Raw genomic sequence first — 27,627 nt, 5'->3', positions numbered from 1 at the left:
TCTCTATGTTGAACACCGAAAATCCAATGTAAAGTGACTAAATAATTTGGTATTATACCATGATATAGAAATTGAATATAAAGTGAAACAAACCACTCACACACTAAAACGGATTAATTACTTGATATTAGATAATCGTATTAGGCCTATTATATTTTTCAACATTTTATATATCGCCCTTTAGAGATTTTAAAGAATTAGAAGAATACACAGTAATAATATTTAAACAATAGTACGTTTGACATATTAATTGCAACGATATCGTTTGTTCAGTTGAGAACTAGATGTAGAATGCGCCGATACTATTGTCTAATGAGAAATAATTTCATTATAATTATGCCTCACCTGCTTGAAAAAGGTATTCACACTCTGACAAATATTTTAAAACAAATTGTTCTTTTCGATATTAAATAAATTAATTTTATTTATGTTTAATCAGCTTTAAAAAGGCCTACACACCAAAACAAAACTGAAGTTAAAATGTTTGTTTGTTTTTAATTTCGCGCACAGCTACTCGAGGGCTATCTGCGCTAGCCGTCCCTAATTTAGCAGTGTAAGACTAGAGGGAAGGCAGCTAGTCATCACCACCCACCGCCAGCTCTTGGGCTACTCTTTTACCAACGAATAGTGGCATTGACCGTCACATTATAACACCGCCACGGTTGAAAGGGCGAGCATGTTTGGTGTGACTGGGATTCGAACCCGCGACCCTCAGATTACAAGTCGAACGCCTTGACACACTTGGCCATGCCGAGCCGATGTTAAAATAAACAGATTATTAAACAATTGAAACTGTTGACTTCCCATCAAATCATTTACAATTATTTACAAACAATGTCAAAAATAAAGGGGATTAAAGACAAAACGGACTACATAAAATGTCAAAGTTTACGTGTCTCACAACTCATGTTATGTCCGTCACTTCTTGTACCGTACTTTTTTAAGCTGCCTTTCTCTATATAGGCAATTTTCCTTTGAAATGGACTTTTTAAAAGAACGATATAGTAATAAAGGACGTAAATTTCAATTTATTGAAATAAGATGTACAGATGCATTTTCTCACACAATTAGGCCAAAGTAAACTAAATTCGCCTGATGAGGATTCTAGGATTGCAACTGAAATTTGGCACATGGCTCAGTATGGTCAGGTGGTTAAAGCACTCGACTCATAATCTGAGAGTCGCGGGTGCGAATCCACGTCATACCAAACACACTCGCACTTTCATTCGTGAGGACGCTGTATAGAGATGAGCATTCCCACTATTCATTGGTAAAAGAGTAGCCCAAGAGATGGCGATGGGTGGTGATCACTAGTTGCCTTCCCTTTAGTCTTACACGGCAAAATTATGGACGGCTAGCGCAAATTGCCCTCTTGTACCTTTGCGCGAAATTAAAAACAAACCAAACCAAGTTTGACGCCAAATAAACCTTCAAACAACATTTTTTCTTTTCATCATAAGGCGTTCGACTCGTAATCTGAGGATCGCGGGTTTGGATCCCCGTCGCACCAAACATACCTTTCAACCGTGGGGGTGTTATAATGCGACAGTGAATCTTAGTATTCGTTGATAAAAGAGTAGCCCAAGAGTAGGCGGCGGGTGGTGATGACTAGCTGCCTTCCTTCTAGCCTTACATTCCTAAATTATGGACGGCTAGCACAGATAGCCCTTATGTAGCTTTGCGCGAAATTCAAAAACAAACATACATCATAATAATAATATAGTGTTTGGAACGACAGGTATATTGTTCCAAGTAAAATGCGCAATGTGAAATTTGGAGTAACTAATAAAATGAACGTATGAAAACTGTTGATCATATCGAGGTTCAAAAAATCGTTTTAATTATATTTATTATATTATAAATAGCTACTAGATATTGTTATCAAAGTTGAAAATTATTGTTATAAATTTAGACTAGCTGTAGATTATATTATTTGGAATATTTGAGAGTCATGTTTGTCATTGACAAAATAAATATTACAAGGTGTATTGTGATTGTAGACTCCTTGTTAGGCATCTCTTTCAGTGTGGTAAATAAAGAATGTGTTTAGTCCACATTCATTCCCATGTAGAACTTTATATTGTTGAAAAAGATACTTCTTATTTTGAGCCTGCAACTTTTAAAATTACTAATAGATTCCTGGTAGACATTGTTATGAGATGTAGTTTAAGTCTGTAATTTGTTGTTTCCTGGAGGTGGCTGCAGGTTTTAATCGTGACCCAGAGATCGAAAACTTTGACAAGCTAGGCTTAAAACACCTATAAAGTTCTAAATGATTTGATGTTAAATTTTCTCGTAAATTTGAGAGTAAATTATAATCACGACATATTTGAGAATATTGTAGAGTTGTTTCAAGAGAGTAGAATTATTTTCATGTTAATTAAGGTTTATCACTCATGTCCACCCTATTAAGTCGTGAATATCATTTACAAATGTAAAGTGAGTCTGCAAAATGTTTAAAGAAGAAATAAATTAATTTGTTGTCATTTACTTGATCTGGTAAATACTTTTATACGATTTTACAAAATTTAGTTACATGTTATTGGTTTACTTCTTAAACATTTTCTATTTGGAATTATGTTTTACATTATTTTGCAAATAACGATCTGGTGTGTACATTCAACAATATTTTCATTTATTTTTCAGACCTTTATCACCTGTAAGTGCTAATGCTTATAATGAACTGCATCGGAGTTGGTTGTCTTCTGATAGCAGCTACAGGAGAAGGGTTCTACGGCCTCGTCGTTCAACTCATTGACGGAATAAATATAGAGAACATTATTGGTTTTAACAATCTTTTCCGACTTTTTATGTTGTTGCCAGTTGTACTACTCAGTAATTCACGGATGTTGTACGACAGAAAAACAATGTTAATTTTACTCCTTCGTGGTATTTTTGGCTCCTTAGCTTTGTCTCTGCTGACTTACTCGTACACTCTACTGCCGATAGGAGATGCAGCTTCGTTATATTTCTGTAGCCCTTTGTATACAATGCTCTTCAGTATTTGTCTCTTGAAGCATCGTTGTAAGCCTGCGGACGTCCTCGCTGTTTTGTTGTGTTTGTTTGGAGTCGTATTACTTTACAAACCAGCCTTTTTGTTTACAGACGAAACAAACAATGCAGACGAGTTTTCAAAATCTAGACTTTTTGGCGCCATGATTGCAACATGTGGTGCTATATCTGATGCTTTACTGTTTGTGTGTAGCAATTCTCTATCTAAAGTACATTACACTGTGATTTCTTTTTACACGGTTCTGTGCACAGTAGTTCCCTGGACTTTGTTACTTGTGATGAGAGGTGTACCCACAAATTTCTGGAAATGTTCGAATAACAATTTATACTTGATTTTATTGGCAGTTTCTGGTGTTGTAATTCTGCTAACTTTAAATCGAGGGTTACAACTAATCAGTCCAGAACCAGCGAGTATAATTTTTTCATTAGCAATTCCTTTAAGTTTCCTTATTCAAATTTTCATAAAAGGTAACCCAATAACCCTAATGTCTGTATTTGGTGCTATTTCGATCTTTACATCAGTATCAATTTCCATTTCTTTTGGATGTACCTGTTTTTGTAAAGCCTTGGAATCTTCTTATATTTAAACCAAATTAAAATGGGACATACCTTTAATTTTAAACTTTAAAGAACAGTTATTTAATTTATTAGTTTTCAAATTCCACTTGTTTGATAATGTTAAAAATGTGCTTTACGTTAATTGAAGTTGGAGTTGATTGTGTTGAAATGTAACTGTTTGACCACAGGGTGAAGAAAAAATTAATTCTTTTCTGTTTATATTCCACTGAAATATCAAACAACAAAAGTAAAAGTAATTTTAAATTGTACGATTACAGTACGTTCGATTACAGTACTGGTCGAGCATGCTTCTACTCTCAACTTCCATACACCATTCCTATTATTTGTTTGAGTTAACATAAAGTTTTATGTAAAATATATCTCTAATCTAGTCGATTTACGAGCCACAAGTTCATCAAATTGAAATTGATTCTCATATAAATATTTAAGTAGTTATCTCTTGATTATATTGATTTAACATCAGATGTTACTCCACATGTACCTCAGTCCACCCATCTAATGGTGGAACTTGAAATGTTTGAAGAAAGTGTCCAGATACTTCTTTGCTGTTTCTTTAAACATTAAATACACATCCCTAGTGGTACATGTACACAATGTCTACTACATATACGTTGCTGAGGTTTCATTGGTTTTTCTTTAACTCCTCGACATCTACGTGCATTTAACGAAATCCTACGACTGTTGGAATTGGAGAGCGAAATAGAAAATAACTGCAGGAGATGAAGTCTATGACAAGTATAATGACATCCACACTGTTGGCTGAAAGTGAATGTTCATTGCACAATACTCGCCTATCTAAATACGATTCAGGGAAACAAACACAAGCTCATACCAACAATTTTCAATGTTAACCTTTATCTTCAGTATAATCTGTACCCTATAGGGGTAATAATTCAGGAACAGATATTAGATATTTACAATATAAAGGTTATTTGTAAGACATTCGTGTGATAAATTTAAACACAATGTGAAAACGGTAAAGATCTGAGAGAGAAAATTTCAGGGCTTTAATCTTTCAAGAATAAAGATTTGAGAAAGAAAAAAGCTAAATTTTAGAAAATTTTTAATTTTCAACTATAAAACACTTACTGGTTAAAACAGTTAAACTATTTATTGTCAATTCATTTATAATTTAATATATTACCTCAAAGGTACGAGAGCAGCTTGGTAAGCTTTATCATATTGTTGAGCTTCCTAACATTTCATTATTCTGAGTGAAATGCATTTCTGTCAATTTCATATATACCTGGATTTAGTTAAATATGTTTTAGTTAGTTTGACTGCACTATGCAAGAGGTAATGGCAATCCATTTTAGTAGGTAAAATATAAAAATTAGTTGGATAATCAGAATAAATATTTTTATTTGAAATAATTTTAAAGGATAGCTAATACTTTCTTTTGCTAAATGCTATTTTTTAGATTCTTGCTCTTGAAGTTTATATTGCTTCTTGTATACTAAAGATTCAGCAAACTGTAAGTTACCCCTCACACTGGACTCACATGCTAATTAGTTATCTCAGGGAAGGGTAGAGATGTTGATTTTATATTTACGTAAATTGTCGTAGAAGATGCTTCCGTGAAGTGAAGATGTCATCAGAGACGATGATGTTTAAAAGTTGCACCAGATGGAATAGACGGATATGACGTCAAAAACGATGACATCTTCGAAGTGGGATCTCAAACATAATAAATTCACCATAGATGTCTCAACTTGTGATCAGTGGCTCGGTTTAATCTTGTTCTAAAACTAATACCTTCATTTTATGTATAAAACTCTTCATGAATTCATCAACTCCTTAAAAAGGACACTATTTAACTTTAACATATAACTGATGGCAGTGTTATTGTTTCACTAATTTGTCTTTATGCTATCCATATAACTGTGATCTTGTCTAAATATTTCATTTTACACGTGTTATGTAACGGGGAATTTCAGTTAGAATATACTTTTTGTTTGCTTTCTATTCAATTAGACACCATAAATTGATTATTCACCTTTCTAACTAAGACATTATCACTAATAGTGAAACATCTTAGTACGTGATTGACTTCCACAAACTGTTTTTGTACATTATGTTCATATTACTATTTCAGAGTAAATATTTTTCATCTGCGTAACAGTGTGTGAAAACAATTTGAAGTAACATGAGACACCAAAATAAAGGTTTGTCACAATGTAAATTAATTTATGTTTCAATGCAAACATTTCAGTCAGTCAGTAAATATTTCCTCACATAGAGGCTCAGCATGACCAGGAGAATTAAGGCGTTCACGTAATCTGAGGGTCGCGGGTTCGAATCAGGGTCGCACCAAACATGCTCGCCTTTACAGCCGCGGGGGCGTTATAATGTGACTATCCGTTGGTAAAAAGGGTAGCCCAAGAGTTAGTGGTGGGGGTGATGACTAACTGCCTTCTTCCTGGTCTTACACTGCTAATTTAGGGACGGCTAGCGCAATTGCCCTAGTGTAGCTCAAGGCGAAATTCAAAAAAAAAAACATATAAACAATCCTCACATAGATTTTGAAACTATTATAGTAATATAACTCATCTTTTCACTTAGGAATTGTACAAAGCAGTGTTCTGTAAGTTTCATATATCAACCTCACTTTAATCATAGCCTATTCTTTTATCGACGTTCATGCCATGGAGAGCGAATTAATTCTACGTTGATACACAGATACATTTCTCTTGACGGTAAATCTAGTCTAATCTCATGTAATTTTATTCATAGCTGAAGTTATACTGAAACATGTGTAAGCAGAAATTCAAGATACATCAATATAGTCTCGTCATGGTCAGGGCGTTAAGGCATTCCCCTCGTAATCTAAAGGTTGCGAGTTTGAATCCCTATCACATCAAACATGTTTGCCCTTTCAGCCGTAAGGGCATTATAATAAGACGTACAATCCCACTATTCGTTGGTAAATGAATAGCCCTAGACTTGGCGGTGGGTGGTGATGACTATTTGCCTTCTTTTTAGCCTTACACTGCTAAATCAGAGACGTGTAGCTTTGCGCGAAATACGAAACAAACAACAAATATAAAGAGAATATACATTGAATTTGTCATTTGGCTTGAAACAGCCGTGGGGATGTTATAAAGTTACAATAAATCCCACTTTTTGTTGGTATTGGATCGTGTTGACTAGCTACCTTCCCTCTCGTCTATCGTTCCTAAATTAGGGACGGCCAGCGCAGGCAATTCTCGCGTGGTTTTGCGCTAAATTTTAAAACTAGCCAAACAATTTTTATTTATGAGAGTGATTATGTTGTGAATGCTCACTTTTTTCTTGGTTATGTGAACTCGCAACGTTAAATTACGCTATTCATTTTTAAGCCGCTGTAAACCACTGGATACAGGTTTCACAGTCTACCTCTTCCATTGTTGAAAGAGAATAGTATTTATTTTCAGCTGCTCATCATAGTTCGAATCTTAGATCAATAGATTTACAGATTAGCAGGTTAACCATTAGCTCATACTGTTATCTAAAAGGGGAAGACATCAGAATATATTCAAATAATCCATTGAAGGTGGTTTGATATGACTTTACTTAATATGGCAACGCGAAAAACAAGAAATAAGAAAAACAATAACAATAATACACGAAAACATCTCCTCAGAATAGGATAGCTATTAAAATAGTCTTTATTTCACAGGAAAATACCCTAATAGAATAACTGTCTTCCAACATCTATTGATTACACTGGGGAACACTTTTTCAGTAACTTTGAGTTGCATTGGATATTTTAACTGATTCTGAAGGAGTTTTAGGCGCTGATTTCAAATCTGAAATTAGTTTTTCTCTACAAGCTCTAGTTTGTATGCAATTTGAGGTTAATGAAATTGTACAAATATGAACTTGCGTAAACCATATATAAGCATTTTCACGTCCATATATATAGATAGCTTCTAATATTTTGATCATTCTTCTTTTATTTCAGATCAAACATGGCTTCCAAAAATAGATATCATTGCAGAAACAAGCCTGATGCCTTCTGCTACATATGTGGATGCTACACACTCAATCGTCAGAGACGTAACATATCCTCGTTCGTCAAGCGTGCCTACAAGGCATATTTTGAAGTTCATCTTGGTGATCAAGACAAGCAATGGGCTCCTCATGTTGTGTGCCACAATTGTGAGGAAATGCTTCGAGACTGGACCAAAGGAAAACGTAAAGGTCTGCCTTAAAAAATAAATAAAAATGTCAAATTGCATAAAATCTGTAGCTTGCAGACAAAGACCGACTTCAGATTTGAAATCAACACACTCAAATTGACTATAGAAAGGTCTTTTTTTAAATGCAACAAAATGAGTGTTCCCCAGTGTTATTGGAAGAACAACCTTTTTGGTAAATAAAAAATTAGAAAAAGAAATTATTTCATTGATAAATTATATTTATTAATAAATACGTATTCCAGCAACAGATAACGCTGTTAACATTTTTTCCCAAGATTTCAGGGACTACGTTTTATTTGAAGCAAAAACTTTATCCGACTTGGAAACAATATTTGTAATGTTGAAATGATTTTAAAACCGGTATGCTATAAACAATAAGTTGATTATATTCTATATTTTCTGCTTACATTTCTAATACTGAACTATTTACATGAAGACTGTCAAGATACTAATACCGTGCCATCAATCTAATATAAGGTACTGAACGTAACCACAGCGTCGAACGCCATAACCACCTAATAACGTTTTTGAAAAATTCCCTCTTCTCAACAAATTGTTTTTTTATAAATTTATAATTAACCTGTCTAAGCTTCTTATGTGTTGTTATTCTGTGTCTGTACGTGCATTATATAATTAAAGACAACATCCTACGACCTACCAATATTACCCTCGCGGACTCCCAGGGGTTCGTTGACCCCAGGTTGGAAACCACTTCTACCTTCTAACGTAATAAACAGGACTGTGGTATGTGAAGTCATTCTGCTGTGGCTGGCACAAACAATATAACTGAAAGACTTTAATTATGAATTACAAATTAATTGTTTTTCCCTTCATAGCTACAATCATGTGTAACACTTGAAAAAAGAGGGGTAAGAGTGATAAATATAAGAGCTTGTGGGAAAAAAGGTCAGATGAGGAAAGCATGCAGAAACGCAGTTTTCTATTTAATAAAATCCAGTTTCAATAAAAATGCAGAAATATGCATTTCTTCTAATCTCTGTTAGGTTATAACGATGTTTTTCGAACAAAATATTTAAATATACATTGTGATAACAACATACATTTAGAGTTATTACCTTTGAAACGAAAAAAAAAAAGAGAAAGAAACAAAACCTTCATTCCTCCCATCCCTGAACAGGGAACTATGAAACCTCTATAGACGGTTCAAACAGTGAATTAAAGGATTAAATAAATAAGACACTACACTAATATAATCGACAGCTGTAAGTTTTCAGATTTACAAATCTAAAATTAGAGTTTGGATTCCCCTCGAGAAAAACAACAGATAGACTTTTATGGCTTAGCTGTAAGAAAAACACACAAGACAGCAACTTATAGCCCCCCGCTAGTACAGCGGTATGTCTCCGGATTTACAACTCTAAAATCAGGGGTTCGATTTCCCTCGGTGGGCTGAGCAGATAGTCCTTTGTGGCTTTGCTATAAGAAAAAACACACACACCCAGCAATTTATATTAGCATATTCACAAGCACTCTAGCAAATACTAAGAAAATAGACACCTGTACATGTTCAGATTTGTTTTTTTGGTAATTGGAAAATACATTTAGAAAAATAAAAACAGTTAAACTTGCCAAAAAATGAGCAGTTGGAAACCATGGACTACTTATAATACAGACCTTGACAGCCCTAAGCATAGCTTACTTACAAAATACTTGAACACTGCGGTAAAGTTACATTTAATTTTCATCGTGTCAAATGTACAGCTTAAGCGCTTATGACGCTATAATTCGAGGTTCTACACATGCTACGGAGACAGTAAATGCAGAGTATTTTGCAGCTTTGTGCTGAAACAAATCAAACAGGTATATACTGACCAGTCTGTCCAATTTACAATGTTACGTCATCGAATGTAACTAGTTCTAATACAAAGTGAGTGTACTTAGTTTTCAATCATGTTAGGCTAACATTATTGTTCCCCGCTGGGACGGTAAGAAATTGGATTTACAACGCTAAAATCAGAGGTTCAATTCTCCTCGGTGGACGCAGAAGATAGCCTGGTGTGGCTTTAGTATAAGAAAACACGTTCACTAAAATTATTCTCCAGTAGTTAAATCAAACAGTTTGAGACTACATTTTACTACCGTTTTCATGTTAATTGGCTATTTATGGGGCAGTGTTTTGATACTTGAGGACCAACTTCGCCTTATAATTACTAGTGATATAAGTTCAATGAGTAGCACGTAGCTACAGATGCCAGCTAAAACAAGGGAACTTTTAAAAGTCTATGTATTTGGTTCATGACATATTCCGGTCCATACGATAGCGCAATGCTTTAATAGGTCACTTTATCATTGAGGGTTTATATGACACGTCTCTACCAGGAAGAAGGTTTGCATCGAGAGAATGTTAAATCATGTTGAGCCAAATAACACAACATTTCGAAAAAGAGTGCCTTCAGTGTTTTCTATGAGAGTAGAAGATTTCTTACAACAGAGCGTTTAGAACAATAGCATACATGGCTTAAAAACTACAATCTGATCCAAACATCCTCATCTGTAAGTGTAGGCTGTGGATACAAAAGATAAGCTTTTGATCCAAAACAATACATTGCGATAAAGCTGGGCACATCTCATGGTACATTTAAAGAGTGAATAAGCCAAGATTTGAAGCTTATAAAGGTACAAGAGCTCCAGTTATATCTCAGTTATATCAGGATGGCAGAGAAACTGGGATCACAATAAATACCTGTGAAACCTTCCCGTGAAAATACAATGACATATTGTGCATTTAGTCGGCTTAATCGTGGCTTTGTGGATTGATGTCCGTGGATCGTTTCTTTAAGCTGTATGCTTTAAAAATAGCTTCGCATGACCAATGTAATCAGACTTGGGAAAATCGACGATGGAATAAAAGTTCCAGGAACAGCATGAGATGTAAAATGACCTTTTTGTAAAATGCGATTAACCCTCAACGAAACAGTTTTCTTATTATACACTGTGTTGAAGCTAAATTCCATCATTTAGTAACAAAATGTATCAGTGTATACTTGTTAAGTCTTCCTGTTTCAACAGCTAACGTATTTTATAGCAAAACTTTCTCTCTTCAACTGAAATATAATATGAATGTAAAAGACAGATGACACAAAACAAACTTTATGACTGGCCTAATGTGAAAGATAATTTAATTTCGATTTCGATTTCATTTATATTTTATCTATCACGTGAGTTGGAGAGCAGGCAAAGTATTCACCTAACTGAAAAGTCCGATATAACTATTAATTAATCGCTGGCCAATTATAACTGTGATTTCCTTTTACGTCATCACTCAGCTCTCAAATATTCAGTATAAGAAATTATCATTATTCATTCTTTCTTTTTTAAATTTTCTCTGGAATATTAATAACTGATGGATATGACGCAATTCGATAACTTTTTAACTGTTTTGTATATTTATACACAGACTTGTTAAATTTTCTAACGCTATTCATCTTTCAAATCCCGTTGTTTGTACTTACCAGCTATTTCAGTTGGTTTTTACGCCTCCTATTTCCAAACCTATACCATACGTTGTATAATCAGCGTATGAAGCATGAAATGCAATTTGAACTGGCTACTTGATTGTGTTCTATTTTAATCTTGTATGTTCAATGTACCTTCAGTCTCGGAGATCAGTGATTTATGTGTACTCTAAAGACAGTAGCAAACTTTCGGTAATGAGGAGTAATGTTATAACAAACTTTTCTTCTATCTGCAGCTGACCATACAGGTTATTCTTAACTCATTCTTCGATATTAGTATAACTACTTTAATATCACGTCATTTGTTAGCTTTTATTATATAGTTGTGCCTTCTTGAAAATGTTTCTTCCTTGTTCAGTAGTATCTCTGTAACTAGTGAACTTCAAATTTTAAATTAATGACAGTTCTATATATTTCCTACATAAGATCAAAGTTTAATTGTAAACCCATGTAATCTTATGATTCATTACCTTAATCTTTTTTATCATATCTTTTCAGCTCATTATATCTGGCTGCGATACTCGTTTAGATACTTTAATTCAAATCACTATATGTCACAATAAAACATTCCAACTGAATGGTCAAATTGTATGTTAACATATTGTCTATGATTTATCAAGAGACGTGTAAAAATGTTTTAAATGATTGATCAATAGATGTGACAACGTCATAAACAGATTACCTTCACCAATTAATCACAGTTTAGTTTTATTTTGTTCTTCAAGCCTGGAATTTTAATATCGCGAGCAATCGGTGGAAGGAGGATTATAATTATATATGGAACAAAATTTTTACTTTTTCTTGTTCTTGGGCAGAAAGTGTTATTTCCAAGTTGCTTATGCTTAAATTAAATGGAAAAGACCTATTTTATCCTTCAAACTTTACCTTTGTGACTTGGGAAATGAAATTTTCAAATTTACCTATTTTCCAAAACATTCTAGGTAGATTCAGTACCGAGTAGCTAATAGAGAATTTTCTCGAACTTACAAGAATTTTCAAGAACCTTTTAAAATTTTCTAGAACATTCCATAGTAATATATATACAGAGGGCTCACCACTCACCACTTTAGTTTTGTTCTAGCTGCCTAAATGAACACATAGACCTATCTGATTTTATCAGAGATGGCATTAAGAAGCTGCAAGCATTCTCCAGACACATTCTGCTATGTATGTTGCTAATTTATCAAGACAAAAGCGAAAAAGTGTAGCAGCATCTGCTAAAATGTGTGAAGCCTACAAGGCATATTTCGGCATGCCTGTCGGGGATCAAGACAATCTCTGGACAACTCATGTTACCAGCAAGCACTGCAAAAAAACTCTAGAAGGTAAGACGGACAATATTTGCTTGCTTGAATAGTAAGATTTTATATTATGCAAAGTTTAGATCTTTTACAATATAAATATTTTTAAATTTCCAATAGTATAGAAAAATATCACTTATAAAATATTTTGCATGAACCTTTTACACATTAGTTGTAAATAAAATAGATTCATTCTTCATAACAACATTTTTATTTTGTTTTTTTACAGGATAGTACTGACCACTCAAGCAATTACTACTTCTCCATGGTGGACCCTTCCAAACGTCGGGCTGGCAAGAATGCATATGCTATCATGTATCCGGACCTTCCATCATCCATCGCTCCAGTGCCACACTGCCCTGAGTTCCCTATACCCACTCCGCCAGAGAGAAAGTAGCCATCCTTAGAAGAGAGCAGCATATTAGAGGAGTAGATCGACGTCGAAGATTCTGATTACAATTTAAGAGGTACAGCTGGTAAGAGAAACCCATACTACCCCAACCAAAGAGCTCTCAATTACTTGATCAGAGATCTTGGGCTAACAAAGTCAAATGCCAAGCTTTTGACATCTAGGCTTAAGGAGTGGGATTTGTTAGATGAAACTGTGCAAGTTGTAAGACAGAGGAAGTGTCACTGACATTTTTCAAGCTTTTTCATTCGTCACGATGGGATCTGAGTCTATCACAATTTATACGGTCTGTGCGAGGCAATAAGAATTGCCTGTAACCCGATCGAATGGCGCATCTTCATTGATAGCTCATTCAGAAGCTTCAAAGCTGTACTGCTCCATAACGGGAATAAGTACCTGTCTCTTCCCTGGCTCATTCTGTGCACCTCAAAGAGCAAGACGAGAGCTTCCACCAAGATATACTGAACTTTGAACGTCGCTACCAAGGAGCGTATAACGAAAACATGATTGAAGACTATATTTAGGGACTGATACGTGAAAGTGATTTACCTTACATTCGTAATTCTCGAAAAACTACTTACTTCTAAAAAATTTTGTTCATTTTTGTATAACTTTACTATGAATATATGTAAATCTTGATTCATATGATGTTTCATTCAGACCTTATGGCCATTTTCTGTACTTTTACAACATGTGCAATTAAGAAATAACACATACTATCCAAGAACAAAATTTGTGTTACATAGTCGGGTCTAGCTGGTAGAGCACTTATATAGTGTACGTAAAGTTCCGAGTTCAAATCGTTGTGATTGGCTGCATCTTTGCCAATTCCGTTTTTTGCATTTTCCACGAGTAGGGTTGAAGTAGTTACATTAGTTTTTCAAAACATCTCATCCAGAAATAAAGGACTTCAACGCTACATAAGTCTATGCGTTTCATCATCGCTAGGATTATATTCGCGTGTAGGTTTATCAGCAAATATGAAGCAATTAGCAACGAACAGAGATAGCGCAGTTGTAACAACAACAACGGAAAGCTGTTCGCGAGACAAAGATATGATGTAGTCGTATAAGCAATGCAAAAGCTTTAAAATTTCTTATTAGCTACAATAGATCTTTCATATTTTAAATCCCCATACATATTATTGTGTCACAAGTACAAACGTCAATTACAAAATGAGTAGATAGTATCCCATTTATTTTTACACGTTTCGTGAATTTTTATCTGTAATGAAAGTGTAAGAAATTATGAAATAAAGTCAGAAGCAGAGACGTTGGCCTCTGTTTGGTTCTCAGTATATTTCTGTAAAGCACATTCAACGGCTAGTTCTTAATATGTATACATGTAGTAAATCTCGTATTTTCTTGAACCTAACGACTGACTGATGTAGGTAAATTAAACTTCTACTGTTTTCAAGCACTTTGTAAATTTTGACTGAAGTAAGTACATGATATTTGACTGTTTTTCACCACGGTAACAATATCAAGAGTGTAGATATTATACCTTCATTAAATATTAAGTATTAGGTATTAAATATTATACCTTCATTTGTACTGTAGATGAAAAATTAAGAGTAAGTTGCTCTGTTGACAGTTTAGAAGAAGGGTTTAGTTAGTCAGTTGAGGAAGTGTTTATATTTCAACCTGTCTTATAAAATCATATTTTTTTTTTACGTTTTGTGCAAATTATCATGGTCCGGGATGGCCAGGTGGGTTAAGGCGTACGACTCGTAATTTGAGGGTCGCGGGTTCGCATCCCCGTCGCGCCAAACATGCTCGCACTTTTAGTCGTGGGGGCGTTATAATGTGATGGTTAATCTTTGGGCGCCTGTCCTGTGAAAGTGGTTTTCTCGGGGCACTCCCGTTTCCCCACAGCCAAATCTTAGGCATTGGATCTTTAGATCCAAGCCAAGGTAACTCTATTGGCATGCCCTGAACGTTTTGCGTTCATGTTCATATTTAATTTGACATCTCCTTTTCGGGATTTGGTCTGGTTGGTTTCTCTGGTGCTACCTTTGTCTCACTCATCAATAGTATGACCAATCTCGCTCCTTCACCGAAAACAGAGTCAAAATAAAAGAAAAACAAAAACCCCTGCTAATTACAATGATCTTTCACGAAAGGGGACGAAGAGGAACCACATCGTTCCTGATCACTCCAGTTTAAGAGAGAATTGTTCAGTTTTCTCTCTCTGTAAACTAAACCCCTGCCACGTTAGTTTGCGTTTATGTGACGGTCAATCCCATTATTCGTTGGTAAAAGAGTATTCCAAGAGTAGGCGGTGGGTGGTGATGACTAGCTGCCTTTCCTTTAGTCTTACACTGCTAAATTAGGGACGGCTAGAGCAGATAGCCTTCAGGTAGTTTTGCACGAAATCCGAAAACAAACAATCAAACTCTACCAGCTAATCTAATGCGATTATTCACTTGTTACTAAAGCACTTTCTATCAACTCAAACAACTACATTTTTTCATTCCCGCAAACAAAGCCTATTTTCGCTCTTTATATCAATATCGTAGGATAACAGTTAATGAAGCAGATCTTTTTCTGGGGTAATCCAGTTTTGAAAGACTTACAATGGTTTAGTGGTGGGACTGAAACCTTTTAACCCCAAAATCTAGTTTCGATAACCACGGTGGACATTGGGCATTTAGCTCATTGTGTACGTTTGCATTAACTACAAACACCATGATTAATCTGCACTAACAATTTCTAGTAAATTAGGTTTTAAGAAGTCCACCTACTATATGTATAAAACTAGTACATGGCAGAGTTCTGACACTTTCATTATCAGGTTTGACAGCAATATATGAAACATTGCAACGCTTTGTGCCATCACTAATCGTAACAAATAGATTATCTGTCGTTTGTGGCCCTTTTTAATTTTTTTATCTCGCTGTTTCTCTTATTGAATTGTTTGTAATAGTCCGTAGACATACCATTGTGTTACTGGTGGGCCTCAAATTGGAGTCTCGTCTCAAAAGGAGGGTCATGAGGCCCAAGAATACGATAAAGGACAATTTAGAACAAATACAGTAATTTGCTATCCGTTTGTACGTGTGTGTAGAGATAGTTGATTCGCAACCTAAAATATTTTCATGGTTGCGAGGTGGGCGTTGAAAATACGTGCTTTATGTTATCGTTTCTTTATCTACCCACATCAAATTTATTTTAGAAATGTTGTATTTGTTTGAATGAAAATCGTAAACCTATCGAACTTTATTGGGAGAGGGGTAAAGGGATAGCTGACTACTTGTATTGAATGGTATCTTTGGCCCATCTACGCTGTTCTGTAGTCTATATATTGGGTTAGTAAAATTTTTTGCAATCGTTATGATTCAGTTTTTCCATCGGAGCAGTTTAACTGTTCTATATAACTGTTTCATTATTGGAAATTCTATAGTTGCGTGACACAATAAAAACGTACTGCTTGTAGTTTCGTTTTAGCCGCGGAATTGTGGTTCATAGAATTGCTATGAGGTTTTTTTCTTCAAGTACATAGTTTTAGCTTACCAACTTCTATATCTTTAGTTATAGCCGCGGCTGTTGAGGATTCTTTTTCGTTTTGTTACGTATATCTATGCATATTACATGGTTTTGGAACACTATGCTAAAGTTTAGTATTTTATGTAATTCACACATTCCTCATCTGGTAGTTTTTATTGTTAAAAAAATTTAAACATTGGTATTTGATGCTAAGATATTCTAAATCTTTCGTTAACTTTCCAATTATTTAAATGATACACATTATGTTTTCATTAGTCGATTGTTTGAAACACTATACATAGTTATAAAATGATGTGTTGTAACTATTATTAATTTCAGTGTATTTATGTTTGTTATTTGATGCATACACGGGTGTCCGGAAGTTGTTATCAAGTCACATATTCAGAAGAAAGTAGTTTCTCAACGATTTCCGGACATTCTGTTATATGTTAATAACTTTTCCAACTCGTGTTTTCTCTGATATTGTTTCTTTCATGTACAAGGTTGAAATGTTTAAGTAAAGAGATGTGTCTTTCATCGAATCGTTGCTCTTTTTTTCACGTAGGGCCATTTGAATACGTGTAAATACGATGCGATCCCTTGCACCAATCAGTGTGCAGCTATGATACCCAGGTTGCTGACGGAAGACCACCTGTTCTATACGTGTCCTTAGCGGAGGACCAGATGTAAATTCTGCAACAGGAAGTACAATGGGGAGACTTTGAAGATAAGTTGCTCGGAGTTAGTTGTGCTGAATGGTAGTTTTTTTGTTTTGTTTTTGCCCCATCAAGTTCGTCTCTTGATGGGACAGCGGAAAGACTTCGGATTTACAACACTAAATTCTGGGAGTCGATTCCTATTAATGGACACATCAGGGTGTTCATTGAGGCCTTTTGAAGCTGTTAAACGTGTTAATACATTTCAACGTTTGTTTGTTGTTAATCTTAAAGGTTCAAAATGGCGGTATCTGGAGTCTTGCCCACGCAATATCGAAATCAGATTTTTGGCTTCCAAAACCCTCGACGATACTCATTCTGATGCTTACTCATTACCAAACTGACTTTTCCTTTTGATATATGTAGATTGTTTTACATCCACTCATTATTTCAAATGGCTTAGAAATGTTACACGCTCTAAATTTTCAAGAACACGATATTGTTAAAGATACAGATCACAATTAGCAAAACGCTAAATGATATTCTTTTACCAGATAACTACACTTATAGTGTGTTTTTTTAAACATGTTTTAATATATAAACAAAAACACAGTACATTTTATAGTAAGGGTTATTAGTGATATTTATTATAAATGATGGTTTATTTACAAGAGTTTTACAAACCTACAGACAATACTGAGTCTTATAACTGGTTTAAAACTGAATATTTTATCGACGATTTAGGTTCACGACAAGCACATTGATTCTGAGTTGATATTGTACCACCTCCCTTAAGCAAGCCAGCTTGATTGGCCTCACACCGCTGACTTTTAACCGAAGGAAATATTCAATGTACTTGTAGAAACACTAACGTCCGAAGTTAATTCACTCAAGTTAAACAGTTTGTTCGAAATCTGTAAACACTCCGGGTCAAAAGTGTATAGTTTTCCGATTAATAGTCGTTAATCACAATTATATCTTCACAGGCCTATAGCACACTGACTGTAACTGACCAATAATAATTTTCTATTACTGTCTCTAGGCTAGCTGCTTTTACACAAATTGTGAGAGTTCCTCGAAGGTTCAACAATGTTTGAAAACATACTAACGTTTTCTTAAACCACATATTATTGATTACTGCTTTCCAGAATCTTCTAAAATTTACACAACAGACAGAACTTGCAAAATATGCGTCCAACAATATACTTCACATGCCTTAAACAAATATACAGAAACAAACATAGGTACTAAAACAAATGTACAACGGTAAATCTGATACCTCCCGCCTTAGACGATTAAAAAATTGGTGTTAGACAGTTTTTAAGTAAGATATTATATATATAAACATTGATAAGAATACATTAAATACAATACATTGTCAAAGAATTATACAATTTCAAAAATCATGACAATATATAACACAATTAATACAAGTAACCTAATGATAATAAAATTCCATTACACTTGAAAGTGCTTAAACACAAATGTTATTTTTCTGGCTTAACTCAATCAATAGTTGTATGACTGAGGTGTTCTTTAAAAGCTGGGATAGGTTTGAAAGGAGACAGAAACTTTCTTATAGGGTTTTCCATCTAATTGATATATATGACGGGTTTTAGAAAAGCGATAAACTTCTTGCCTGATTTTTGGCCAGAAGAAATGTCTATAATTTTTCCCACATGTTGTTAATACCTCCATGACTTCTCATGGAAAGTTCATAGACAACTTTGATTTGTTTTGCAAACTATTTAGTAAATTACAAACTAGGCCTTTGAAGCTGGTACTTTGGATCCTCTTCCTGCTCGATGATTAGTTTACATCAACTCAGCATGGCCATGAGTTTAAGGCACTCGACTCGTAATCTGAGGGTCGAGAGTTTGAATCCCCGTTGCACCAAACATGCTCGCCCTTTCAGTCACGGGGACATTATAATTTACGATCAATCCCACTATTCGTTGGTAAAACAGTGACTCAAGAGTTGCCGGTGGGTTTTATGCCTAGTTGCCTTCTCTCTAGTGTTACAGTGATAAATTAAGGATGGCTAGCATCGATAGATCTCGTGTCTTTTTACACGAAATTCGAAAACAAGCAGTTTACATCTAGCAAACAGAACTTCACCAGATGAATCATATCCCTTACGTTTATCATTTTCATTCATCGAAGAATTGTCAGTAGTAACAGCTAGTTATTCACAAGATCCCTATCGGATCCCACAAATGTCTGAGATAAATCTATCATGTCGTTTTCTGAACACGCGTCTAACATACCTTTTCTACTTAATTTCTTAACCTAAGTTTGAGACATAGCACACAAAAAAAACACTTCTGGATTCTTTTTCAACAACATAATCCTCAAATGAAACAGTGATCAGCTTCATAACCATATCTGGTTCGTCAAAACGAATTTTCCCCAGTCAATTGTTTCCCTACAATAATGATAAACCTTGAATTGGCAAGATAGGTCTTACTCCAACGACAATTGGTCCTTAAACTAGGTGTGATGTTAAATAAATGTTACAAGAGGAATATTAATAAAACCACCATCAATACCCTGAGCAATAACAAACTCACCAATGGCAAAACTTGAATATAACAAGAAGTATTGAGTCGTCATGGTATCACGTAGAATACACATGGGTATGAATTAGCAGTCCCATTTGTCAAAAACACAAAACAAACAGAAACAAAAGGTCTAAATACCTCTCTAAATACATTAACCTTTTCATCAGTGGCTAAATCAACAACATTGTTCATATGTTGACACAAACATATTGTGTGCTGCCTCCTTTTTTTCACACTAACAATCGGTCACAACATGACCAGTTAAAAACGATTAATAGGTTTTTATGATTTTGATGAATTTTCCTTCTGATTGTCTGAAGATTTCAAAGTCGAGGAGCTGGATATTTTATAAAATCCTTCAATTTTAGTGGTCCTTGTTCTCAAAAATCTTCCATAAATTTAGAGAATAGGCGAGAGTTGTGCAATATGAATCACAAAATATACGGTACCTGCATACAAAACATGATACTGAAACAAACGTAGATATTAAAACAAATGTAAAACATTAAATGTGTTTGTTATTATGTGTACATAAGAATTCCACATATGAAGATAACACAGTAATATGAATTTTCTGCAATTTCATCTCATGACCACTTTATACTTTGTACACTTGTTTCATGTTAATCAGGTATAAAGCTAGATGTTAATATAAGAATATTAGTATGTTTGTTATTTTTTAGTTCCAGGTATTAGTTATACCTAATATTTCTAGAGAACGTTTTTGTTCAAACGTCAATTAGAAAATACATTTCAATAATATTTGTAGTTATACTTAGGACAACATGAGAATTTTCTATGTCGTCATGTCTCTTGGATTGATCATGTAGATTGTTTTAAGTTATTTAAAAATATCTCCTATCATGTCGAATATAAATAATTGAAAATTCTCGGAGAATACATGGAAGCTCATTTGAAGAAACACTAGCGATCCGTAATGTTTATTGTGCTTTCACTTTTAGAAATATACGTTGCAAACTCATTGTCATTTTAATACTGACATTCTTTAGTCTGATGTATTTAAGTCAAACCTAATTTCGTCAGGACAAAAATTTAATATTCCTCTCGAATGTATGTGATTCATTCAAGATGGACTATAACGTATGCATAAAACTTAAAACCCAAGAAGGTTCTCTAACACCGAAATGTGATACCAGTAAATTTTAAATAATTCTTCATAACAACGTCTAGTAATTGATGAAAACTCATTTAACGGCTCTAACAGGATATCCATGTACAACACAGCTTAAAATCTAAAATCGGTGGCGAAACATGTCACTTTTAATTACAGAGCCTGAAAAAGGGGTCGCTCGGCACAGGCACACGGGCTCCGTGTTTTGATTCTATTTGACCCGAATCCCTATGCCTATGGGTACGAGCCCCGAATCTTTTAAGCACCTAGCGACGCCTCTGAAGCCTAGTAACAGAATTATATACATAATACAGCAAAAACTAATGCTTATGTAAGTAAAATATAACAAATTAATAGCTAAACCGTAGTGCAAATGGAAATATTAGTGTATTCCAAAATAAATAGGCTTAATCTATTTCCAAGTTGAAAGTTTGTTCCATTTTTCTAAGATAATTTTATAAATATTTGAGCCCAGATCACCTAAGCATGAAAGATAATTTACATACTACCTATTTCATATTAAGTGATGAGGAAATTGGACCCAACTGGTTTGCTTTTAATATAAACAGCTTTTATGAATGTTTTGTTTTAACATTTAGTAACTGTAAGATCGTAAAAGTACATGAGAAATTATCTGTGATTACAACAAACGTGACAGCAACTGAATAATAAAACATATTTGTTGACAACTGATCTTTTAGGGCCACATGAGTAGCTGCCAGTATGAGCCAGTATGTTGTGAGAATAATGTGAACTAAAGATTCTGCGAAGATTTGTTACTACTCACCAAATGAATGAATGCGCCAAGAGGCTGGTGGCGTATCGATATTGTCAGAGGAGTTTGTTTGATTAGATTTTTTAGAAAATTTTCCTTGTAGTCTAGAACATTTACTAAACTTGTCATTACAATATCTGTGTGTGTTTTTATGTTATTAAAATAACATGGTACCTTGTAGTACTGAATTATATATGCCGATCCATTTTTTTTTGTACTCACAAATAAAGTCTTTGTAGATGAAAGTTTCGAACCTACTTATGTAGGCCTACAACAACTCTATTAGCTGTCGCAACACGTTTTACACCACGCAATTCATTTTCACTTACTTATTTTGATGTTGCAAATTTATTATTTAAATTCTAAATTTTAAGAGAAATCGACTGTAAAGGATAACTAATATAAATCTTATTGTTAAATTTCTAATTAAAGTATTTCATTAGGTAGCGGTTAATGATTGAATCACTTTAGAAAATTATGTTGATTTTGTCCTAATGAAAGAAACTGAGTGTCAGAATTTGTAGTCGTAGGAGTCGAGGGCAGATAGTGACATCGCAGACATTAAGGGTTAAATGAACATTGCGGAAGTAAAATATCCTTCAAATGATGAGATACGGGAAAACGTACACTCAATTACGCCGCTAGAGTATATTAAAATTGAGAAACATTTCTGTTATATAAGAAAGTTGCACTTTTAAATTTTTTAAATTTAAAACCTTATAGCATGAAAATGTTTTCTTATTTGTAAACAAATTGTCTCACTGAATGGTAACAAATATTTCATTGTTTTAATTGATAAAATATTTGAAATTGAACCTCTCAATAGTGTATGGCTGTGGTCACTGTCTGAGAATAATATTTTATAAGCAGAGGCGGCCGGGGCCTGGCATGTTATCGTAATCTGAGGGTCGCGGTCAATCCCACTGCTTCGTTGGTATAATGTGACGGTCAATCCAACTATTCGTTGCTAAAAGTTGGCGGTGGGTGGTGATGACTAGCTGCCTTCCGTCTAGTCTTACACTGCTAAATTAGGGACGGCTAGCACAGATAGCCCTCAGTAGCAATTCAAAACAAACAAACAAGGTAACAAATACTCATTGTTTTAATTGATAAAATATTTGTAGCTGTGGTCACTGTCTGAAATTATAAAACCAAACCATATCTGGCCGATAATTATGTTTTTATTTTTCAAAGAATAAGATTAAATTAAAGTGTATTTTCTATTAACAGACAAACACGTATCCATTTAATTTTCGAGGTATTTAATTAATAAACGATATACTAAAGTGTTCATAATAAATTGATATAAAAATCGTGTTATCTCAACAAATAGCAGTTTCGTTTAAAAGGCTTTTCACGGTTGACAACTATTTCCTTGTTATTCGAATTACATATTAATCTCAACGACAGAATTGTATAGCTGGCTGTTTCTACATATCAATAATTTCTAATTCTATATGGGAGTACTGTGTAACTGACAGTGTGTTTTTTTACATCTTAAGAATTTCCGATTCTAGGTAAAAGTAATATTTGGTCGACAATGTGATTTTACATGTTAACAATCTCTTTGTATGGAAGTATTATATACTATTATAAAGCACGAGTAAACAAAACTATTTGTTGACTACTGAATTTAATATAGGGAAAGATTGACTGTCGGAGGCCGAAAGTATTGTTAACAGTGATGGCTCCGCAACCTAGTGGCTAGGCATGTCCAAGCAGTTAGGGCGATCAAGTCGCAATCTCAGGGTCGCGGTGGTGGTAACGTCTATCTGTCTTCCTTCCTGTCTTACACTGCTAAATTAAGGACGGCTGGCAGAGATAACCTTCGTGTAGCTTTGCACGAAATTCGAAAACAACAATCACACTCCATTCCCAGTGGCACATGGATATGTCTGCAGACTTACAACGCCAGAAACCGGGTTTCGATATACGTTATGTTCAGAGTACAAATAATGCGTTGTATGGCTGTGTGCTTTATTTACAAATAAAGCACATGGTACCGAATTGAAAAATAATGAATTATAATCTTTATTAGTAGTTACTTAATTGTACTAATAGTTTTAGAAAAAACCACGAAGAAACTATTTCTTACAAAGTTTTACAGTAATGGTTTAGTTGATCTTTAGTTTCTCTTTAAGTACACAACTAACTGTGATAGGAAGTTAATATTATTTAACCTTTTTCAGAGAAAGTATCTCACGGACAAATAAAGTTTTTTGTTGCTTAACGTGTCAAGCAGCTTTATAACCGAACAGCTTTCCGTGGGCCTGGCATGGCCTAGCGCGTTAAGGCGTGCGCTTCGTAATCTGAGGGTCGCGGGTTCGCGCCCGAGTCGCGCCAAACATGCTCGCCCTTTCAGCCGTGGGGGCGTTATAATGTAACGGTCAATCCCACTTTTCGTTGGTAAAAGAGTAGCCCAAGAGTTGGCGGTGGGTGGTGATGACTAGCTGCCTTCCCTCTCGTCTTACACTGCTAAATTAGGAACGGCTAGTACATATAGCCCTCGAGTAGCTTTGTGCGAAATTCCAAAAACAAACAAACGGCTTTCCGTAATGTTGTGAAACTGCAATGAATTTTAGAAAAAATATTTACAATAATTACACCATTGTTAACTGTACAAACGGTAGATACTGAGATGTGTTTGTGTTATTGTGATATTCATATTTACAGAACCACACAACCAAATGTCCCAGGTATCCAGTGCCATGTCTTAACCACTGTGAATCATCGAAGGTCCCCAGAGAAGATGTGGAAGTCCATCTGAATGGCTACTGTCCATCTGTAGCATTTTATTGTGTTTTTAGAGATATAGGTTGCAAGTTCAAGGTGAGGTTTCTTGAAGCATTCTTTTGAAAGTCTTAAATGAACTAACTGAAGTATTGAACATGTATTGAAACAAACGAATTATTTCTAACTCCAGGAGAAACAACTGCCCAACTTTCAGATAATTTAGACATTTCTGAAAAGCAGTAAACGAAGTCAAAATATATACATCTGGAGTTACAGACCTCTGTTTATTATTTGGTACACAGTAAATTATATTATTATTTCATATATTCGAGTTCAAAATTAAATCAAGACTGAAAGTATTATTTTTAATAGCGAATAGGGAAGGCCATATTTCTAAAAAAGTAATTGAGCCTTTATCTGTATTTTACTATGATTTTATGCAAATTTTGATGCACTGTTAGTTTGTTCGCTTTTGTAGTTTATTTAAATTGTCTTTCTAACTTTAAAACTAAGAACCATCGTTTACCACATTTGCAAAAAGGTTTCAGTAATATTTAACAATGTTAAAGTAGATTCAAATTAAATCGCAGCACTATGAAATAGTTATAATGTGACAGTCAATCCTACTATTCGTCGGTAAAAGAGTCGCCCAAGAGTAGTTGGTGGGTGGTGATGAATAGCTGCCTTCCCTCTAGTCTTACACTGCTTATACTACAGATTATCAACATAATATTTTGGCGTTTAATATACTATCACAAATAATTAAATTTGTAAGATGTTATTATTATTATTGTTTTGCATACTTCTAGATTGTCCTAGAACCCTCAAAAATCGTACCGGCATGTCCTGGTGTTCAGTGCGCTACTCCTAATCTGAGGGTCGCGAGTTTAATCCTTATCATACAAAACATGCTTGGCCTTTCAGCCGTGAGAGTGTTATAATGGCACGGCCAATCCCACTATTTGTTGGTAGATAGAGTAGTACCAGAGTTGGCGGTAAGTGGTAATGACTAACTGCTTTTCCTCTTTTCTTACACTTCTAACTTAGGGACGGCTAACGCAGACAGATCTCGTGTAGCTTTGAGCTAAATTTAAAACAAATAAACCCACGAGAAACACACCAGTAGTATATAAACTGTCAAAAGACCTCACGACGTGTGATTTGTGGATAGTATGTTTTTGTACGTGCAATTTGACAATATTTTTTTTCAATATTATTTATTCGTCGCTACCACATCTTCAGTTTGTACAAATGACCCAAACATATTTTGTTCTATTTTGTAGCAAATTTGATCTAAGAAAGTGTTTTATTTTCCTTTCCGATTTGTAAAAAATCCTTGTGTGATATAAAAGAAAGAACATTATTTTTAAAATCTGCGTAGCTGATTTATGGAAAATTCATTATTATAACCAAAAGAACTTTTATGAAGTTTAAATGTGCAGAATACATGTTCTAAACAATATCAGAAATAACCCCGCTTTAATTAATACACTAATATAAAAGATGGATGGTTGCAAACGATAAGGAACATGTAGTTGTGATTGACAACGTAAGTTTGACAAAAGTATACGTTAATTATATTAGGTTTTTTCATGCAGTATTGCAACAAGAGCGTCTGGAAGGTAATCGAAACCAACAAACATTTTGCGAAACAGAATGTTTTGTTATTAAACTATGTTTCCGACAGATATGCTCCTCTTCAAGTGGATCTAGAATATTTTGGTGTTGTTTTTTTTAAGTAGCTCATGAAGTGTGTTTTCTCTTGCAGCTGAGCCACATCAAGGTATTTGCTGTGTCCATTGAGGTGAATCGAACCCCTGATTTTGGCGTTGTAAATCCTTAAGCTTACCTCTGCCTCAGCAGGTGACTAACTGGTCTATGTTGAATTAGCATTAACAAAAGAATGAAAGTGACGTGTTTTTTTCTCTCACGTTAGGGTTCACGTTTTGCTCTGGAGCTAAACATGGAGTCAAGTACCAACGTTCACCTCGACCTGATGAGTGGTTTAGTCTTGAAGCAACAACAACAGATCACTTGACATCGAAATGTGTTTCAGAACCATACACTTAATACATCTGGAATTCTTCTATGGAGGGCTTGTGATTACACTCAGAAGATGTCAGAAGCCAAATCCAGAAAGAGCTACGAGTTAAGTAGTTCCCCGTTTTATATTAGCCAGTATGGTTACAAACTGACGGCAACTCTTTTCCTGAACGGCAACGGAGCAGGAGAAGGTAGTCACTTGTCTTTGTATATAAAGATTTTGCCAGGAAAGTATGATTTCCTCCTTTCTTGGCTCTTTTCACACACTGTTTCTTTCACACTTCATGATCAGGCCGCCTCTTCAGAAAGCGCCTATGACATTGTCGAAAGTTTCGTGCCAGACCCTTCCTCGAAAAACTTTCAGAGGCCAAGTAAAGAACCAGACAGTTTAGGCTATGGTTTTCTGAGATTTGTTTCCCACGAAACTCTGAAGAAGCTCAATTATGTAAAAGACGACACACTTTTATCAAGGTGAAAGCAAACTCTAGTAAAATCGCAGAAGTGTGAAAATATTACATATTCGTGTTTGGAAATCACGTTGAGCCTAATTTAATACATTTTTGAGTATTACCACTGACAAATGCACTGTTAGTTTCAAATAGTATAACGTGTATATTCGTTTGTTGTTGTTTTTTTGTAATGCTCATGGAAGCTAAGTGAACATTGTTTTTTCTAGAAACAGAAAACAAAAACTAACACATAAAAGTAAGTTCAGTTTGTCTTTTCGTGTGATGTCAACCGAATTAATATATCTAATCATGACTGTATGTAAGTTATAGAAAGCAGGTTTCTTCGTCACACTAATATATTTTATTGAAGTAAAGTACCGGGTGTTCGGAAAGTCACTGTGCACTTATATATTTATTAACAGACATGTTTCCATACAAAATACAGGAGGTAAATATGAATTACAATTATAAACAATGTTGAAAGTGACCCCCGTTGGCATCAATACAGGGTTGGATCCTTCTCATTTTGTTTCTAAACACCGCTATTAGTTGCTGGCTTGAAATACACTGAATGAATGCTGATTACAAAACTGCACAGTGACTTTCCGAACACCCTGTATTTTCCTTTTGTACCATAAGTCTTATGGAACTTCTTTGGTGATATGGTTTAAATATCGCTCAAACCAAACAATGAAAGACTAAAAGGAAGCTTTCAAGTCATAACGATAGTTGGTGAGACGCGGATTCGAACCTACGACCGGAAGCATGGAATTCCAGTGTTATATGACCGTTTCAGACTACTGTTAATATTGTTTTATGCAAAGTTATTGTTAAA

At 34.7% G+C, this 27,627-nt stretch overlaps 1 protein-coding gene and 1 pseudogene across 7 annotated transcripts in view; both read left to right on the top strand.

Annotated features, from left to right (window-relative positions):
• Window positions 1-5,302, top strand: part of LOC143238057 (TNF receptor-associated factor 4-like) — a 31,545-nt gene extending 26,243 nt beyond the window's left edge. For all 7 annotated transcript variants that reach the window (XM_076477970.1, XM_076477973.1, XM_076477972.1 and 4 more), the window contains one exon: window positions 2,647-5,302. Coding sequence is in view for 4 of the 7 variants with exons in the window: in XM_076477969.1 (XP_076334084.1) it covers window positions 2,670-3,599 (930 nt within the window). In the remaining 3 variants the exon portion in view is untranslated. The remainder of the gene's footprint in view (window positions 1-2,646) is intronic.
• A 9,346-nt stretch (window positions 5,303-14,648) lies between these two features.
• On the top strand, window positions 14,649-26,850 carry LOC143236199 (TNF receptor-associated factor 4-like; annotated as a pseudogene).
• The last annotated feature ends 777 nt before the right edge of the window (window positions 26,851-27,627 follow it).

This window comes from Tachypleus tridentatus, chromosome 13 (assembly GCF_004210375.1).
Source record: "Tachypleus tridentatus isolate NWPU-2018 chromosome 13, ASM421037v1, whole genome shotgun sequence".
Classification (NCBI taxonomy): domain Eukaryota; kingdom Metazoa; phylum Arthropoda; class Merostomata; order Xiphosura; family Limulidae; genus Tachypleus; species Tachypleus tridentatus.
The sequence above is the reverse complement of the archived record's forward strand: the minus strand, read 5'-3'. Positions and strand labels throughout refer to the sequence as shown.